At 45.1% G+C, this 20276-nt stretch overlaps 1 protein-coding gene across 4 annotated transcripts in view; it reads left to right on the top strand.

The window, feature by feature from the left end:
- LOC102688582 (dynein axonemal heavy chain 3-like) overlaps window positions 1-20276 on the top strand; it is a 238715-nt gene that overhangs the window by 149309 nt on the left and 69130 nt on the right. For all 4 annotated transcript variants that reach the window (XM_069192669.1, XM_069192670.1, XM_069192672.1 and 1 more), the window contains 5 exons: window positions 10735-10965; window positions 11080-11178; window positions 11790-11929; window positions 14743-14901; window positions 15463-15703. In XM_069192669.1, the coding sequence (XP_069048770.1) occupies window positions 10735-10965; window positions 11080-11178; window positions 11790-11929; window positions 14743-14901; window positions 15463-15703 (870 nt within the window). The remainder of the gene's footprint in view (window positions 1-10734; window positions 10966-11079; window positions 11179-11789; window positions 11930-14742; window positions 14902-15462; window positions 15704-20276) is intronic.

Raw genomic sequence — 20276 nt, 5'->3', positions numbered from 1 at the left:
TTGGTGCTGGCTTTTTTTGAGGAGAGCAGTGCGAGTTGTCTTTCATTTGTTTCTGCACTCCATGTGCTCCAGGCAGTTTTTATTAACGCAAGTGTATCAGCACTCTGTGCTTTGGTTTAAAAAAAAATATATAATTATGTTGCTAGGAGCAGCAAGAGTATCTGCAAAATCTTTGCAGTTGCATTATTAGTGCCAGGTATAGTAATGAAATTTGCATGTGCAGGTGATCAAATGTGTTCTTGGCTTTTCCCATTGCAATCTATACATGAAGCGAGAAAGGCTGTCAGAAGAGCACACCAGGAATATGGTCGTTTGCTTTAGGTACAGCCCTCAGTGGCTCGGATCTGCGTGGCGCCTTTTCTCCTGCGCAGCACAGCTGGAGGTGGAAAAGGGAAGGGAAGGAGAAGGAGAAGCACCATCTATCCTCTTCCCGAGACAGCTGTTCCAGAGGCGACATGTCATTGACTTGTATTCTCCATGCACTTTCCTGGAAGTGCAGAGAAAATGTTCATACAGGCCAATAAGTATTCAGCAGCTGCTTCTGACAATGTGTCGATTATTTATCATGGCGGACCAGCTGAGCTGAGTAAGAGAGTAAAATCCATTCGAAACAGAGGAATTTCTATAACATTTAAAATCAGAATGATGAATTGCTGTTGTGTGGCTGGTGTCAAGGGTCAACATGATATTGTATGCCGGCTGTTATAATGCTATCTTTTGGAGGAGTGTGTAGTTGTCACAAGGCTCAGTGTACAAGAGCCTGTTCTAGACTGTGATGTTTCCCCCTTGAGACATAGACAGTGCAGAATCCTGCTGCAGCAGGAGACCTGGTCTTCTGGCAGAGCTGAGTTCACTGCTGTCTAGGGAGCAGTGTTATCTGGCTCTGAGCCCAAGGGCAGCCTGGTGAAATCTCAGTAGAGCAGAGCTGAGTCTGTCACATAGTTCCTGATAGCACCTCCTTGCTGTGACAGTAAGGCACTCCGAGAGGCGTGATCATCCATTTTCTAATGAGCTTTTACAAGCACTAGACATGTCATTGAAATCATGGCTGTAGTGGGTATTAACAGGAGGCTGTTATTTATGCTTCAACTGGAGTTTTAATTAGCATTCACAGTGATTTTGTCAATAACTGACGTTATTAGCATAATTAATCCTTAGAAAGAGACGAGGCTGACCACTCGTTCTCTGAAGAGAGACCATACTGAAAAATAAACTATTATACATAAGGACAATGCCTTAATCTTTACAGTTTCACAGATTGACAGCTACTCTCATCAGTGGATAATGTCAAGGTGCTGCTGGTAGGTCTGATAGTCCTGCTAATAACAAGAATTAGGTGAACACAAGACTGTTTAACTGTTTATACTGAAATCCTCCTATTTCTTGCAAGAACCACAGGAATCTGGAATCTATTCCTGGTGGGGGCCATGTTAATACCTACTCCTGGCAAAGATTGTGTTAATCCAGTAACCATTTCTGGTACAGGATGTGTTAAACCATGACCGTTTAGAGTGTTTTCATTAGCAATTGCCAAATTCTATGCCACTCACCAGACTAGATGTGATCTCCGGAAGAAATTGGTAACTGGATTATCAGACACTGATTAATCCAATAATCCATGATCTAATGCGTTTGAAGTATGACACAATGTTAAGTCTTGACATTTGTTGTTATCCATAGGTTAAAAAAATTAGACCCCCTTGAAAATAGTTTATACTGTTTGAAAATAGTTGAAATAGTTTAAAATAGTTTGTTCTATTTTTCAAGAATTTAATTTGATCCTCTTTTAATTCAGTTTCATGTTCTATCCACTGTAGACCAAATAATCAAAAGTACAGATCCAGTGTATGAAAATAGGAGGTTTTGGTCTGAACAGCACAGATAAATTAATTTAGGAGTTGCTGTATTGAAGTATCAGTATTAAAAACGTAGAAGGATCTCCATTATTCTGAAATGAAAATTAAAGTCATGAATCCCAAATTAATGGCTTTTATACATCAGCATTCTAGATTTCTGCTGATATGTATGTGTGCAATCAGGAACCTTGCTTAGTTGTATAATTACAGTTAGCCTGTGGTAACTTTGAAAATAATGATCTTGTTTCCTACAAGTTTTAAGACTAGTAGAACCATCAATGCAGATTTGCGCTTCCAGTGCAGAGATCTGTCTCGTCCCAGTGTTTGTCATGAATGCATCTACAGACATGAATTCTGAAGGAAGTTGGTTGTACTGCAAACAGTTGAAACCCCAATGAACAGGTCTGATGGCAACATACTGTATACTAACATGAGGTTAGTGCTCCTACTGTATATAAGATAAATAGACTATCTCTGTCCAGAGGTACAGAGAGATGAGGCTCAAAGCCAGCCCTCAGTGAGAAAGCCTGATGCCAACCTCCCCACTCCCACTGTAGATATGACCCCAGCAATTTGGCATTTGGGTTTACCTGGGGCTGTGAAAAAAGAGAGCCAGTTTCTCTGTGCAGTATTTGCTACGCAACCTTCTGCATCAACACCTTATCAGAAAGTGCAAGCCTTCTGTTATTTCTAATATCTTACAAACATAACATGACATCACTTTATAAGCCCTATACAGTTTCTTGCTTTAGGAATTTTCACATACCCCAGCTTGCTCTCCATGAGACACACAGACAAGGAGAGAAGCTTGGGGTCAGAGCTCAAGGTCAGCCATTGTACAGCACCCCTGGTGCAGTTGGGGTTAAGGGCCTTGCTCAGGGGCCCAACGGAGTAGGATTCCTCTGCCGGCTGCAGGATTTGAACCAGCAACCTTCCAGCCACAGGTGCAGATCCTTAGCCACAGAGCCACCACTTCTCCCCGAGATGATGTAATAACACGGAGCACTGGAACTCGGGGTGGTATTAAAGTGAGGATGGTCCTGATTGGGCATGCACACGCAGTAGAGGTAAAACTGTTTCTTTACCTGCAGTGCAAACCATGTTGCCTCATGTGTTAACATCTTGTAACTGGCCCAGTCAGCTGCAGCAGGCCTTCCACCAGATTGCAGGGATCCAAATGTCAGTATACAGAGAGCAAAACAGTCAGATCCCCGACAGAACTGGCATTCAGAGCAGACTTCAAGATGTAAAGTGGAGGTAGGTGTCCCCTGAAGGAAATCTTCGAGTGGGACAGAGATCATGCAAACAAGCCCCCACCCCCCGAGATTGAAATAAAATGGATGAAAAGCAACAAAATGAGACACCAGCCCAAGTCCACCAGCAGAAAAAGAGACCAGATCGCGAAAGCAACACACAGGAAAACAGTCCTGCTACACTTCTGCCTGAATGCAAGAACTTACATTGTTAAACAAAGTGAGAAGAAGAGAAAAGAATCTGTTATATAGTATTTGACACACTGTATTTATATGAAACATATATTCCGATACATTCCTAATAACTTTTGTGACCCCATTTCTCAGTTTAATTTAAAACTTCCACACCAGCAATGCAACTTTCACGTTTTTGAATTAACTTAATATCCATTATTTATGATGTTTACCGATAGGCCTAAACTCTTTAATAACATGAAAGTGCTGCTCTGAAGTTTGCAGCTTAAAGTACATCATAGATTTTTGCAAAATCAAAGTGTCATAGAAATTGTATTTCATAAGTGTGTTAAGGACATTTTTAATGAATGTAATAATTTTGTGAAGGTGGCAATCTTTTAACACCAGAGCACCAGCTCAGGAGATTAGACACATTTTAGCTACATCTTCATAAACATTAATGCCATGGGAACAAATTAACTAAGTAGCAACTTAATTTATGTGTTATGTCCATTTTAAGGCATGTTATCAAAGAATCATTGATGTCTGGAATTATTCCCTTGGTCCTCAATTTTTAACTCCCTGTAATTACCTCCCTATAATCATAACTTAAACACCAATCTGCTCTGTGATTTTCAACCAATATCTAATAAATATCTTGATAAAGGTTCTAGAGTGGACTTCTGTGGTTCAGTTACAAGCTCACCCATCTGCAGTAAAGACATTTGAGTCATTTCAGTCTGGGTTTAAAACTGCACTGTACAGAAATAGTTCTTCTTAGGGTTACTTATGATCTGGATATGACTGTTGACTCACAGTTTTTAACTAGCCTAGTCCTTCCAGACCTCAGTATTTCATTGATACTGTTAACCAGTTAATCATACCATCTTGCTGAACAGATGAGAGAGGGTTATTGCTCTTACTGTCAAACTGGGCTTTGTCACTCCTTAGTAAAGTTAGTCACATCTGGCATTCCACAGGGCTCTGTTCCTGGTCCCATTTTGTTTTTGTGTGTTGTCATTCTTTATAGGCATGGCATCACCTTTCATATCTATCTTAATGAGATCCAAATTTATGGTGCACAAAACCTAATATTAATCGTGCACTCTCCACCTTCTCAGGCTGGGTAGATGAGGTTAAAAAGTGGGCGCAGCACATTTTACATCTGAACTCTGACAGTAAATCAGTAATGCTTATGCTTCCTCCTTACCAACCTCACAAATATGTCAGCCAGATCCTGAAATCACCCTGAGTATTCAGGTAAGGAATCAGGGGGTCAAGCCTGAGATTTTAGCATCTGTATCTGTGTGGATACCCACAATGTTACAAAGATAAAAAGCACCTTCAGTGAGTCAGAATGAGTGCAGTGTTGAATGATCTGGCTTCTTACTAAGTACTGCGCTGTTAATGTAGGCATAGTTAGTGTAAATTACCTATGTAGACAATATGTTATAAACACTTGAGTTTGCGATGACTTCTAATGTGTGGTCTGTTTGCTTACGCATGAAAAATCTGCAGGTGGTACTTTTTATAGTTTAAAATGGCAATGCCAAGCTGGCAGAGTAGAGGAAACACTGCCCTAGGTCACTGTAATGGTAATGACAGCCACCTGCATAAAAGGCTTTATTTTAAAAACACAGGGTTTGTCTGCTCATTAGCAAACCTGTGTGATGTGTCCTTGCTTCTCTGCACAAATTATGCACTGCAGACTAATTAGGGAATTTTACTCTTATTAAACGTTTTTTTTTTCTAACTGAGCTTTAATGACCTTCTCCTGGAGTTTATTTTCAACACATAAAGCCCTGCCAGCCATCCTCTCTCCTTCACTGGAGGACACCCAGGGAGCAATTTGCAGCCCTGTTAGTTATGAACTGTGCAGAATCTCACCTTCCATTCATTCCAATCTTCAGCTGACTTACAGTGCCACTGGAGCAACACTAAACTGCAATTAGAGCCTGTTTACATTGCTGTGAGATTGCAAGGAGCACAGGGGCTGGGAGAGGGTCAGAGAAGGTGAGGAAGACAGAAGACAGAAGCACTGACTGCAGAGCTGGGAGAGGGTCGGTGAAGAAGAGGGAGACTGACTGCAGAGCTGGGAGAGAGTCGGTGAAGAAGAGGATGATAGAAGCACTGACTGCAGAGCTGGGAGAGGGTCGGTGAAGAAGAGGATGATAGAAGCACTGACTGCAGAGCTGGGAGAGGGTCGGTGAAGAAGAGGATGATAGAAGCACTGACTGCAGAGCTGGGAGAGGGTTGGTGAAGAAGAGGGAGACTGACTGCAGAGCTGGGAGAGGGTCGGTGAAGAAGAGGATGATAGAAGCACCGCAGAGCTGGGAGAGGGTCGGTGAAGAAGAGGATGATAGAAGCACTGACTGCAGAGCTGGGAGAGGGTTGGTGAAGAAGAGGGAGACTGACTGCAGAGCTGGGAGAGGGTCGGTGAAGAAGAGGATGATTGAAGCACTGACTGCAGAGCTGGGAGTAGCATTAAGGAAGGAAGAAGGAGATTAGGTGAACTGATTGGCAGCAGAAACAGTGGACTATGTGTTTGAGAAAAAGCAGAAAGGAAAGGGGAAGGTCGGTGCAGACTGTTGAAGAGCAGGGTACAGTAGGGCTTCAGTTCACTAGAAAAGTGATTTTGTCCTCAGGGGTGAGGTGGCTCAGAGAGATTCCACAGTCAGAGAAAACAGAGATATGCCTTCAGGGGAAAAACAGGGGGGGGCTGACCAACCTCCCTTCTGGGCGTCAGGTTTTCAAACCAGGGATGCCGAATGGTCAGTAGACTTGGAGTTCCTCCTAAAGATGACCTTGAAACCCAATTTACGTGACATGTCACTCTGTGCAGCAGGTTGCTGGAGATGGTGAACTCTGGCTTTATCCCAGTTTATGCTTTGAGACACCGTGTGAGCATTTGTTCTTCTCCAGAGTCCTGGGCAGCGGAGCTCCCGTCCTCTGAATCAAAGCTTTAATAGATCTGCTGATATTCCTACATCGACCTTTGGAGTCCTCAGCTCCTCAGGAAGTTGCTGGTTTTCTGTAGGCTGTCCAGTATGGACAGTCCTGGGGAGCTGGGGGGAGTGTGAATTGACTTGTGTCTCCTGTCTCTGCCCACACCTCTGGGAAGAGGGGAAGCAGAACTGCCTGGCCTGGGGGCGGTCAGCGGATCTGTGCCTCCTTATCTGTCAGCTTTCCATCCCGGTGCTGCCGTGTGTAGACGCTGACACACACACAAAGTGACAAACTGATGAGAACAAAAACAGACTTTTTACAAAAAAACGCCATACGGTTTTAAAGAAAGTTGGATAATGTATATAGGCCTACTGACTGGGCTATTTATATTGATGTATCATTTCAGTTCCACCTACAATCTGGTCTTGTTTACTGACCATTAATTAATCAAAAAATATTGCACATTTTTTTCAGTTCACTAAAAGGTGTTAATGGCACCGTTAGAACAGCTGTGCCCACACTACGGATTTAATTATTTTTAGATTGCCAGATGGCTAACATTTATTAGTCATATGAGCTGTTTTTCTCTCAGTTATCTGCTTCTTTTTTTAGACATTAACAAAAGACAAGGAGGCCACATATATATGTGGAGTAGGTTCATGTGATGCACAGTAGTTTGCCGGAAGCCCAAAGGCGAATTAAATAAGCAGGCGTCCACCGTCCAGAGAAGACTCCACAGCAGGACACGAGCACTCAGCTCCTCAGTCCTCCGCTGGCCGAGCTGTGCCAGAGCTCGGCCATATGAAAAGATGTATTGCTGATCGGTAGGGTCGTCAGGGCTACCTCCCCTCATCGCGGCCAAGCACGGATTCTGTGAAGAAGAGCTCAGCCCCAGAGAGAGACAGACAGGCCTCGCTCTGCCACAGCCCAGTCCTGACGCTTCCAGAAGTCGCAGGCAGTCCTGAATGACGCCTGTGTGCGCTTTTACAACCCAGAGCTGAGAATCAAGCTTTGTGACGCGAGCAGTTCAGAGGCTGGTCTTGGGCGATCCTCCACGTGGGCTTTGAGTGACTCCAGAGTCATCAAGAGCAGGAAGCCCTTCCAGACTTGTGTGGAGCGCATGTGTTTGTTAGGAATCCCTGGTGAGAAGATACACGGATCCTGTGCAGACGCAGGCACGGGTGATAGATGAGGCAGGCGAACAAACCAGAACGAGAGGCAAGGTCGTAGTCAAAAGGCGAAAGGCAAGTCGTAATCCAGGAAGTTCACCGGTCACAGACAGTCCGAGTCGAGAGGCGAGGTGCAAAGTCGAAAAGGCAGAAGGGGAATCCAAAAACCAGAATAAACGAGGTACGGGGAAAACCGCCAGGTAGAGCTCTCAAGGAGTAGACTCAATACCGAGCAGTGGGAAGCAGGTGAAGGTGGTTTAAATAGCAGTGCGCACCGCAATGAGTGTGCGCAGGTGGTTTAACTCGTGCGGCGGCGTTTGTTAATAATCACCCGCTGCTGGGTCTGATTAGCTTGCTTACGCTCTGGTCTTGACTGCCTGGTGGTCGTGACAGTGTTTCCTATTGGAATCCCGAGACCTGTCCTGCTGCCCCCGGAGAAGCTGGGGTGACCCCATTCCATCTGCCGTCGCCCCCCCCCACCTTCCCCACAGCCGGTGGGCGAGGGGGTGGGACGCCAGCTGGGCTCAGCCTCCACCAGCGTGGGCTGAGCTTCAGAAAGCATCAAAATTCTCTTTCAATTAACTTGCCGTGTTCGAGACAGGACTTGAAATAAAATATATGGCTTTTTCGCAGCCTTCGTTTTTTGAAGCCCCGCTCTTTAGTCCCTTCTTCTTCTCGGAATGTAATAAAAAGCCCATTAGCATGCAGAGAGCTGTCTGCGGAAAATAATTTTTTAATATGACGGGTTCTTAATGAACGGCCCAGAAGCCTTAGCGTGGCGGGCGCAGGCGAGCGAGCTGCCAGACTCAATCAGATCCTCTCCGGCTGTGATCTGAAATCAATGCCTTAATTAGCAGCTTTGAAATGTTAACTCAACGTGATCAGATCGGGGGGGGGAGGGGGCGCAGTCAGGGCCTCTGTCACTGGGAGGGCTGCCAGCAGCAGCAATAATTCTTCGCAGGATATCGATCAATACACCGGGCGCTTCTGTTCTAATTACTCTGCTTAGCAAACCCCACTTTCATTAGGAGGAAAAAAATCGTTTTTAAAAGACTTAAGGACCATATTAACAAAGCATTTAGTACAATGCTAATTTTACTCCCTTTTTTTTTACAAAGAAAAGCCTAGCAATTAAATAGAACCCCTATTAAGAATATAGACTCCCATGGATTAGCCCTGTGAAGTTTTAGAGCAAAGATGCTGCTGTGACAGTTGTTCTTTACAGCTCTTTTATTTTTAAACAAACTAATTCTCATTTTTGGAGTAACGGATTATTGTAGAATCAGCGAAGAAGTGTTGATTCTCTGTCATCACAAACATCAGCCGTAGCCTCTCAGCCATTACACGCTGGAGCTGCAGTTATGCCTCTTAGAAACAGTGGGTAGAGAGTGGGTTTGGGACATTTTTCCTAGAAAAGCTGATCAGCGCACCTGTCTTTTCTAGAATTGATTACTGCAATGACCTGCTCACTAGGGTAACTAAATCCAGGCTGAGAAAACTCCGGTATGTTCTGACTTTGGCAGGCAGAATCCTGACCTTGTCGCATGCAGGCGATTACAGTACACCTGTCTTGGAATCCTTATACTGGCTTCCTCTCAGGTTTCAAGTCCCCTTCAAAATCCTCGTGCTCACCTGAACTGCTCCACATGGCTTGGCACCTCAGTACCTGTAACAGGTTTATTCCGGGCTGAAAAGAGAAGAAAGGAAACACAACGTTTCGGCTGTGGGGCCTTCTTGTTGTGTTTCTTTTCTTCTCTTTTCAGCCTGGAATAAACGGATTACTTTGTTCCTTTGCAGCCTACGCATGCTGACGCAGCTCCCCACCTGAACTACCTCAGTACCCGTCTGACTTGTTGCCTGTCTACTCCCCACCTCGCATGCTTCATTCGTCTGACTCTGGAATTTTGTCCGCATGGTTTTCAGAGACTCACCCACCATGAGTTCATTTAAATCCGGACTCAAGACATCTCTTTTCACAATGGCTTTTAGTAAATTAGTGTCTCTGTGTGCTCCTTTTTCTAACTTCTGCTGCACTTCCAACCACTTGCCTTAGTACATGCTGTCCCTTTAACTGTTTCTTTATACCATGCTTTGAGATGCAACTTTAAAAAGTGCTAACTGGAATAGATTATTATTATTATTATTATTATTGCACCAACTCTGGAATGCTGTATACACAGCATGATATAGAAAGACTCCAGTTTCAAGAAATTCAAGATTTTCAAGAGACTTGTCTCAATATCTCCACTGGTCTGCAAGTCTTGCCTCGGATATCTGTTTGAGAATTCACAGTTTTAAAACAGGGGATTCCAATTCTTCTGTCTTTGGCTCTGTAAGACTTTTACAGTGTGTCAGAGGGTGTTGAAGCTCCGTTTCTCAAATTGTATAATGCACTAGAACAGCCCTACGCCACCAGGAGGAAGTGAAACTGACTAGTCAAATGATTGCCAAGTGCATTTAACAAAGAAACGGTAATAAATTAGCGATAGGTTTTGTTAGGGATGTATTTGTCTGTAGTTTTCTTCTAGTGCTTTTTGTAGCACTACATGGCCCTGGTCTCTTAAGGATAATAATCTGGTATTGTTCAGCGTGAGGTTTTGCACATCCTTTAGATTGAAATGTATGCTGCATTATTCAGTCGCACAGCATCCTGAGAGAAGAAATATACAAAAGGCAGTTTGATTTAGTGACAGTTAATGGCACACATTGAACAGAGCTGCCCCTGCTGACAGGCACTGACGCTCATGTAGAATGGATTATTATTAGAATTAGAATATGCATTGTTAAAATTAGAATAGACTATTAGAATTCTCAAATTGACATTTAGAATTGGAATTGCAGAATGACATTCGCAGAGACCTCAGTGTCAGAGAATTCGCCGCATTCTTAATGGTGGCATTTAAGAGCAGAGTGACAGTGGCCTGTGAGGTGTAATGAGATGGTAGCTTGATATAGGCAGTGTGTGTCTGTGTGTGTGTGCTTAGGGGGAGAGACAAAGCAAGAGAGAGAGAAAGTGTACTTTATTTTCTCAGTCCCAGCTAGAACCTGCTTAGAATGTGGTAGTTGTTTGGTCGGCTCTTGCCAGAATCAAAATTTGATACCCCTGCCAATTCCAGTGGTGAAACATGTCACTCAGTGACAGCTCTGCGTTTGACAGAGGATTCTTGGGGCTGTTTCTATAAAAGTCACCATCGTGTACTAGGATGAAATGTAGACTTTTTGATTACATGCTAGCTTCTGGCATACCGCATACCTGAGTGCGATGCCCGGGACAGTACTGTGACAGGCCACGACAGCTTAAGGCGCAATACTGATGCCGCCTTTGCCCCCGGGCAGGTGGGGGTGACCCTGGCGCCCCGAGAAAGCGTGCCGCTGGGTGAGCTGCTGGGCCAGGGACTGGAGCGCCACCTGGAGGCCCTCAGCGAGGTGGGCACGCAGGCGGGGAGTCAGCTGGCGCTGGAGGAAGCACTGGGGGGCATGGCCCAGGAGTGGCAGCCGGTCCGCCTCACGCTGGTGCCCTACCGAGAGAGCGGGACGCGCGTGCTGGCGGCAGTGGACGACGTGCAGGTACACACAGCGGGTCTCCGTCCCCCTGTCTCTCTCCCCGCCTGGCCCTCTGTCCTGGGCTTGTGTGTGTGTGTGTGAATGTCTGTCTGACCCGTCCCTCTCCTTGCTGCCCAGACCCTGCTGGAAGACCAGCTAGTGAAGACCAGTGCCATGAAGGGCTCCCCTTTCATCGGACCCTTCCTCGGCCAGCTCCTGGAGTGGGAGAGCCAGCTGGTACGCACTCTGTCTCCCTGGGGTCCACCTGTCTGACTCTCACTGCACTGCCCGCCCCCCGGTCCAACTGTGAGGGCCACCATCTTTAAAAGCGTCATCTCTTCCAGCTCAGTTTTCTTGTGTGGGTTCTCCAATCCCCTGTGTCTCGTGCCGCTCCTCGCCGCCTGGAGCTCGGATCTTTAAGGATCGTTCACAAATAGGCAAATGCACTTAGCTTTGCTCAGCAGGTGTTTCTGAGTAGCGTGAAATAAAGAGGAGGTGTTACATCATGATTTGTTGCATAAAAACCCCAAGCATTTCAAGCCCTTTCTCAGCACTGCAAAACTGCCTAGTGTTTTTATCTCCAAATGTGATCTGGCTATATTTTCTAAACTTTTTTTTTAAGGTGAAACCATCTGTGATCAAACTTCACAGTCAGGTACAGTGCTAGGCTTGGACCTGTAATATTTTGCATAACTCTCCCCCTCCACTTTTCTCTCTGGGACATCTCTGGCCCTCTGTGTGCATCCTGCACTGCCTCTCTCCCCTCTGTCTCCCTCTTCTCCAAACCCTGTCCCCCATCTTCCTCTGCCTTCCTCCCTCTCCTCCGCCTCTCCTGTCTGTCCTCCCAGAGGCTGCTGCAGGATGTTTTGGACAGCTGGGTGCAGGTGCAGACTGGTTGGCTGTACCTGGAGCCCATCTTCAGCTCCCCCGACCTCCGAGAGCAGATGCCCAGCCAAGGAGTACTTTTCCAGGCTGTGGACAGAACCTGGTAATGCTTCTTGCCTTCCTGGATTTCTGTCCCAGACTGCAGAGCCGAGGTGTTTGAACAGCAGTCTTTCTAATCTGCCGTATTGCAAGATCTTAGCACAACTGACACTGTTCCTTTTCCGACGGGCTGAAAATCGATTTGCATACTTAAATAAAGCTCTGGCTGTTCTAGTTCAGTGGAATTGGTCAGAATATGTGACTATTTAAGATAGGATAAGATCACTTTATTAGCCATATACACTTGCTTGCATTAGGAATTTGTCTTTTCGCATACCCCAGCTTGCTCTCCATTAGACACAGACACACAGACAGGGAGAGAGGCTTTAGGTCAGAGCACAGGGTCAGCCATTAATACAGCGCCCCTGGAGCAGCTGGGGTTAAGGGCCTCGCTCAGGGCCCCAACAGATTAGGATTCCTCTGCCAGCTGTGGGATTTGAGCCGGCAACCTTCCAGCCACAGGCATTGACCTCTAGCCACAGTGCCACCGGTCCATCCTTGTATAGATTATTTGTAATGATCTATACAATTATAAGACCATGAAAAGAGGCATTTTGGTCCCTCTTACTCATTTGTTTTCTGGTACAAACTCATCCAGCCACGTCTTGAAAGAAGCGATGGTATCACTGTCGACAGCATGAGTACGCAGCTTGTTCCTGACACCCATCACCCTTTGGGAAAGGTAGCACTTCCTGTTCATGCTTCCCATTAGTTTTCATTTATGTCCTGTGATTTGTGTTTTACTGCTGTTAATGAAAAAGTTCAGTAGGTTGACTTTGGGGACTTAAAGGATTGAATTATGTCTGCTCGTAATGTTCCCTATTCAAAACGTGATTAATTTAATTCTTTTAATCTGTCAGAGTACTCTTTTCTGTTGGACAGATTCTAGGATAGCAATTTCTGTCTTGCCATATGGAGACCAATATTCTGCCAATGAGACCAAAATATTCAAAATGAGGTCTTACGTGTGGATCATACAATTTTAACATAATGCCTCTGGATTTAAACTTGCACTTTCAGCTATATATCCTTACATTCTGATTCCCTTTTTTATTGTTTCCCTAGGGTATATAAAAGACATACATAATGTATCAATATAAACATCTCAGTCTTTTTCATAGCCATCTGGTTCAAGCTCAGTGCTGCCCACTCTATAGTTGTAGGTTATGTGTTTGCTACCTGCATGTAATACTCTGAACATCTATTTTAAACATCATCTGCCCATCTGCCTGGTGTTTGCCCAGTTTTCCATCTGATCTAAATGCTTTTGAATTTCTTTCGAAACTTCTAATCCCCCTATTTTGGTATCATCTAAAAAACATAACTCATGAACTACTGTATACTAGATTCTAGATTGTTTAAACAAACCAGGAAGAGCTGTGGTCCTAACATAGATCTCTGAGGTACTCCACTTATTGCATCACGCCAGTTCACCAACTCTCGATCCAAACACATTCTCCCAAATGCTTACGATCTCTTAGTTTGATAGTAACTCTTTAATTAGAAAATGTATCAAAAGCCCTCTAAAGCCCAAATATACTATAACATGCTCCATGCGTGTCCATTACTGCTGATGCATGTTTAAAGAGCTCTAACGTTAATTAAGCAAAGACCTACCTTTTCTAAATCTATGCTGCTTATCCCTGTGCTGGTTTAACTACAGTACATGTCTGTCTCATTACCTTTCAGCTTGCACTGTTGGTCAGCCCTCTGATCCCCCTATGCCTTTATAAAAACAACTAATACATTTAAATATACTTTAAGGTTACAAAGCGAAAACAGAATAAATAGTGGAAACACATCTTCATTATATGGGGAAAAAAACAGCACTTATCCCTGCAGGGTGATAATATTCCTTTAGACTCCCCGTTGCCCCCTATCTCTCAGTCTGTTCTCTTTGTCTTGTGCAGAGAGGACTTGAATTTAAATACCGTCCTCCTGTGCCAAACTGAAATTTGTTTTCCCAGCTGCTGCCAGGCTCTGAGGTTCCGTTATTTAATATTTAGCTTCTAGACTTGTCACATTTAAAACCCTCTGAAAGTGCATTATTAAACTTGCATAAGCTCATTTCCATACAGAGCTGAGCGCTGGGCTTGATTCATGAGAGTTTCTCAGGGCTTGCGCACAGACTGAGGGGTCACAGTGTGGGCAGTGCATTAGGAGAACTGTGTGAATGACTGGAGCTCAGCTGTATGTGACAGAGGGCACTGTGACAGTTTCAAGTGTTTGCTTGAGGCATGAAAGATGTCATAAACCTCAGATGTACAGCTCCGTCTAACAGCGCTCATCCCAGAGAGACATTTTCATTGGAGTTACACATTCTCCACCATTTGAAACATTTCATTCAGTACAAAGTAGTCATGCAAATTGCTGACAAGGGTTTAAAAAAAAGGCTTTGTTTTTTTGTTTTTGTTTTTTTTGTTTTGCTGGTAATAAAGTAGTTGCTTAAGAGTGCGGTGTGGGGCATGGGTTAGGGTTCTGTACTTGTAACTGGGAGGTTGTGGGTTCAAATTCAAGGTGAGACACAGCTGTGGTACCCTTGAGCAAGAAGCTTATCCACTAAAATGACTTACCTGTATAAATGGGTGCAAATGTAAACTGCTTTGGATTAAAGAGTCAACCTGATTGATTAGTCATGGCTCAAATGGAAAGTAAAAACTAGAAACCTTCCAGGAGCTGTAAGTGTCCAAACCTCTTGGGCTCTACAGTTTCTGTCTCTACTGCGGGAGAGGACTGTTTTTCAATGCAATATATGTGTGTGTGTGTGTGAGAGAAGAAGAAGTCAGGCCGACTGCTCTGTTCTGTGTGTCCTGTCAGGAGAGAGCTGATGCACGATTCAGAGCAGGAGGGCGACGTACTGAAGCTTCTCTCCCAGCGCCCCCTGCTGGACAGACTGCGGCAGGCCCAGGACATGCTCGAAGAAATTCAGAAAGGACTGAGCGACTATCTGGAGAGGAAGAGGCTCTTTTTTCCAAGGTTCCACACCTTTCATCGTCACCATCATAATTACAGCAACTGCAATACAGTAACATAGACATATTGCTATCTTTCTTACATATTCAAGTTAATTTTGTTCTTAACTCATTTTTTTTCTCTCAGTTGAACTCTACTGTATATTGCCTCCTGTTTTTAATTCTGACACCATCGTTTTATTTGCTAAAACATTTCCCAGCCGTTATACCCAAGGCTCCGAGGCTTGCCGGTGAAACGTTTTTTAAAAAGCGCTGGCAGGCAGCTACAGATTGTGCTGATGGCCTGGCGTGGTGCTGCTGCGGGTGATAAATCCGTTTTTGGGGTGTGGCAAAACTGGGGCCTGAGGCCACGTGAGGGTACCCCAAGAGGAAGCCCGTGGCGTGACCCTCTCCTGCGCTCCCGTCTGCTCCTCCCAGGTTCTTCTTCCTGTCCAACGAGGAGCTGCTGCGGGTCATAAATCCGTTTTTGGGGTGTGGCAAAACTGGGGCCTGAGGCCACGTGAGGGTACCCCAAGAGGAAGCGCGTGGCGTGACCCTCTCCCGCGCTCCCGTCTGCTCCTCCCAGGTTCTTCTTCCTGTCCAACGAGGAGCTGCTGGAGATCCTGTCCGAGACGCGGGACCCCCGGCGCGTCGAGCCCCACCTGCGCAGGATCTTCCCGGGCGTGGCGCGGCTGGGCTTCTCCCCGCCGGGCCCGCCCCCGGCCCTGCTGTCTTTCCTGGAGTCGGCGCGGGGCGAGCGGGTGGCTCTGGCCCGCAGGATCGTGCCCTCGGAGGCCCAGGGGCTGGTGGAGAAGTGGCTCCAGCAGGTACTCGCTCCCTCTTCCCGACCCTCCTGAGCGTCGCCCGCCTCGTCCCCCCCCTTCCATCCCTTCCCAGTCTGAATGACATTCAGATATCCTGATGGAAACTGGAAAAATCATCCCCGGTGACAGACCAGAATGATTTGCCTCCCTTTGTCAAGGATGCCCCCTCCTGAATTAGAGAAGAACTGATTCCGGCGCTCAGACAGAGATGGGCTCAAAATTTGTCTCTGCAATGTCAAAATAATTGGATGGGAAGCAAGTTTATGAATTATTTTGGGGTTTTTTTTTATCATCTCATCTCTCAGGCATTAACGTCCAAGATTCAGAGGAATGAGCGTTCAGCATTGCAGATTATAGTCAAATGTGTTTGATCCGAACTCGATTCGCATTTTAAACCGCACAGTTCTTAGTACTTTATTTACTTCCATAGACCATTAAAAGTGCTGGGACTCATTCAGAAACTCAAAAATCAAAATGTCAGGCGTGCCCGATTCAAACGCTGCACAAAGCTCAGTCCAGAGGGAGGAAAAAAAAAAATCAATTTTCCATGTCTGTGCTGTCCCTTGTCAGATTTCATACTTCGTTTGTTTTTCTTGTCACTTCCCCACCCCCAAAAAAAAACAAACGAACTTCATTTGCTTCGGAGCACAAACCTCTACAGCCAGCCTGAACTGGTGGAACTATTTCCGAGCTGCACCTCTGTCATGTCTTCTCAGGGCAGCTTCTGCAGAGAGCCGGCTCTTGCAAACCGCTTTTTCACTCCTCCTCCTCTCCCTGTCCTTCTCTCTCTCTCTCCCCTTGTCTCTCAGGTAGGTGAGGTGATGGCTGAGCACTATAGGCCAGTGAGGCCTCACAGATCCGCTGCCCATCCCCCTCTTCCTCGGAGCATGTCTCCTGCTGTGTTCTATGGCTTTTTATTCCTACGTGATTGTAGTCTGGGTTCATGTAGGGGTAGAAGCCACGAAACACTCGGTGAGAGGTCACCACAGAGGGGGAAAACAGGGCCCAGGACAGGGATCAACAGGTTTGCAGGTTTGAGTTACTAAGAATTACCTTATCGTCAGTGAGACACAGTCAAGCCTGTAGCAAGAGGGAAGATCCGTGGGGTGAGCGAGTCTGGTGAGCAAGAGTCAACCCTGTAGCAAGAGGGAAGCTTCTTGGGTTGAGCAAGTCCGATGAGCGACAGTCAACCCTGACTAACGTGACTAGAAGCCATCTGTGAGAGAGGCTCCGAGATCGAAGGTGCCTCTAGGTGGGCAGAATCTACTGGCACATTTGTCAAGCACTAGACTCTAACCGTGGGTTCTGATCCTGTGTGACATACTGCAAAAACACTCTGGGAAGGTTTTACGTTTCTTCTGTATTATACTCTGAACCCCACCCCCACATTTTCCACTAGATACATCAATTCAGCCCAGTCATGCTGTCACAGTTCCAGTAGTGACACTGCTACTGTCTACCGTACCCCAGTCCGGACCCCAGAAGACCTCTGTTCCTGATCTGTAACGTTAGGGCTCTTGTGCACAGCTGTAAGGAACAAGAGCTTTTTCTTTCATGTGAGCGTGTAGCTGAATACTTCTCCTCACTGCCAGGGCTTGTTTTCCTTTCTTCTCAGGACCACTTATTTTCTGTCGAGCCGTGTTTGCTGTTTTCTGGCATTCCAGCAGCCTGTGCACCTGTGCAATCAATGCGGTGATGGGATTAGGGAGATAATTAAAGTCTATATGGGCCAGCAGCAGATAGGGATCTCTCCATCTCTGCTTGTCTCTTTCTGTCTTGTAGTGACAAGGACTGCTGTCATTTACCTCCTCTGTCTGTTCCTGACTTTCTGCTCAACAACAATAAAGCCTGGTCAGCTCTCCCTCCAATCTCTCTGTCTCTGCCTCTTCTTTAATCTCCTCTTCTTTAATCTCCAACAGGAGTTGTTTCAGACTCATACACTCCCCAGTCTGACTGACACACTGAAAGAGCGTTTCAGAGCTTAGAAAGCTGAATCCGGACAGGTTAAAATGGCAGGCTCTTACATTCGCTCAGAGCAAATATTTTTGATCTCTAAAACATCTCACCCTCTTCTTTGCATTAGCCTGCAGAAATCCACCTTGATCTGGTGAAAGGAAAGAGGAAAGACCGCAATGGATCAGAGAAAACAGGGTTTTGGTTTCTCAGAGTAGGCAAAGGGCTAAGTGTTGGGTAAGGACTATACAATTCACAAACAAAATTAAAACACTTGAAATTGGAAGACAATTCCACCAGAAATGTCCCAGGAAGATGTGCAAAGGAACAAGTTAAAGGTTTATTCCATGCTGAAAAGAGAAGAAAGGAAACTCAGCGTTTCGGCTGTGGAGCCTTCTTCGAGTGGTGTGGTTGTTTAAATAAATATAAGCATCGATTTATGCTGCAAAAAAAGATATAAGCTCTTAAATTTAGAGTACTGCAGAAATAAAAATCAATGTAGAAATGTTTAATTCCCTACTTTCTTGAACTGAGCACGCAGAACCAGTTACTCTTCAATTCCAGAATCCTATCTCAAACAGATCTCACTCAGCAGTGCATGAAAGTGTGAATCTACGCTCCGTCTTTACCTCTCACACCACAGTGCAGTGCAGCCCTGGGTCCCCATGCCAGCCTGGCATCCTGGCATCATATCAGATTGGATTTAATTTATCTGTACTGCGTTTGGCCACTCTGATAGACTTATAGCAGTCCTAGTGTGTCTGAAGCCCTCAAGAACATGGTTAATTTACACAGTTTGAAATAGGTCACTTTCGGCCTCTGACTTACACTTCTTGTGTGAGAGACACAGGAGGAGTGTGAATAGTCTACTGGGTGAAGTACAACTGCGCATTTCTAACTGTGTGCGAGAAGTTGTGTCACTCTTAGGTCATGGTCAGAATCTCACTTGTAATGAGATACAGTAAAGATGAAACCCAGCAAGAACATTACCATCCGTCATGCTCCCATGGGGAATTTTGAAAGCCTTTCCTGAGGATTGGGGTCTCCTTTCTGTATATCCTTCACTTATGACCGAGCAAGACCAGGTGAAAAACCAGTGTGAGCCCCCAAAACAGTGCACTGGCAACATCTGCTGACATCTGTTTTACAGTAGATAGACTCACATCTTTAGGGGCTGCCAAAGGTGGTTCCACCACATACAGTAGATTCAGGGATGTCAATACACGTACTGTCCTTAATACATATGTGAATCTACGCATTTTCTAACCACTTCATCCAATTTAGGGTCACAGGGGAGCCTGAGTCTCTCCTGTCCTTCAACGGGCTCAAGGCAGGATACACCCTCAAGGGGACACCAGCCACAAAGACACAATCATGCATAAACTCACACCAGGGCCAATTTTTCCAGACACCAATTATCCTACCAGTATGTCTTTGTACTTTGTACTAGAGGAAGCCCATACGAAGACGGGAGAATACAAACTCCACACAGATAGCACCACCAGGAACAGAACCCTGAGCCCCAGGGCTGTGTGGCAGTAACACCAATCGCTGAGCTATCGTGCCACCCAAGGTGAATCCATATCAAACAAAATATTCTATTGATTTTCCTGTGCAATGTTTGCTGATATTTCACCCATAAAAGTGTTTTAGTTTGAGCCTTCAAGTTTTGATGAAAAATATTGACTCTTTAAAAAATGTGTACAGATCAAAAGCAATAAAATAGGACATAATTGGAAGGCTGTGGATACAAGACACTGTACAATAGATACTTTGGGAGGGAGAACACAGAAAGACAGGAAAATATTAACCTTCGATTCTGATAGGTGAATTTGTCTCCCTATGGAATTATGGCGCACTTTGAATGCAGCACCTACCTAGGCACCGCGAAATATGTATTAATTCATCAAATAGCCCTTAGCTCTGTGAAGGACATTCACTGTTTGCAGTGACGACAGTACAGGATTATTTGATTACCAGCTGCTCTTATCCAGCCTGACTTAGGAAATATCCGCTAATACATAAAGTCAATACAAAAATTAAAAAAGAAGCCAGTCAAGTCAAGTAAAATATAGAAGGAAAAACGCAAAAAAGGACAAAACAGTGAGGCAGGCACATGTGCTAAGTACAGTCCCTGTGCAGAACAGAGTAAAATCAATGCCCACAAGGGCTAAACACATGAGCAGCAAGGACTGACACCGAGTGGAGTGCTGGACTGGGGGGCAGTGAGAGTTCACACCAGTTACTTATTTCATCTGGGAATATATTGGAATATATTATTCATCTTGGAAATGTATGTAAAATTCAGGCTCTTTTGCAAGTGAATAGCCAGGAGTGGAAAACATACAGTGACCAATGAATCAGATTCACCCCAAGAGCGAGTAAATCCAAGGCTCGGAAGTTGAATCCCAAATGGTTCAATGAATGAAGAAAACGACTGTACGAGGAAAAGGGAAGCACTTTAAAAACTATTAAAAAACAGAGACAGAGGGAGATAGAAATGAATGTTGAATTGGAGGCTAAAATAATGATTCAGTATTAAAATAGCAAAGGAAGAGGTAAAGTGTGTGGGTAAGGACAATGTCAAACTTTCATGTGATGAAAGGAAAATAGATGATGGGCT

The sequence above is a fragment of the Lepisosteus oculatus genome, chromosome 7 (assembly GCF_040954835.1).
Source record: "Lepisosteus oculatus isolate fLepOcu1 chromosome 7, fLepOcu1.hap2, whole genome shotgun sequence".
Taxonomy (NCBI): Eukaryota; Metazoa; Chordata; class Actinopteri; order Semionotiformes; family Lepisosteidae; genus Lepisosteus; species Lepisosteus oculatus.
Note: the sequence above shows the minus strand (reverse complement) of the source record. Positions and strands in the feature narration are given on the sequence as shown.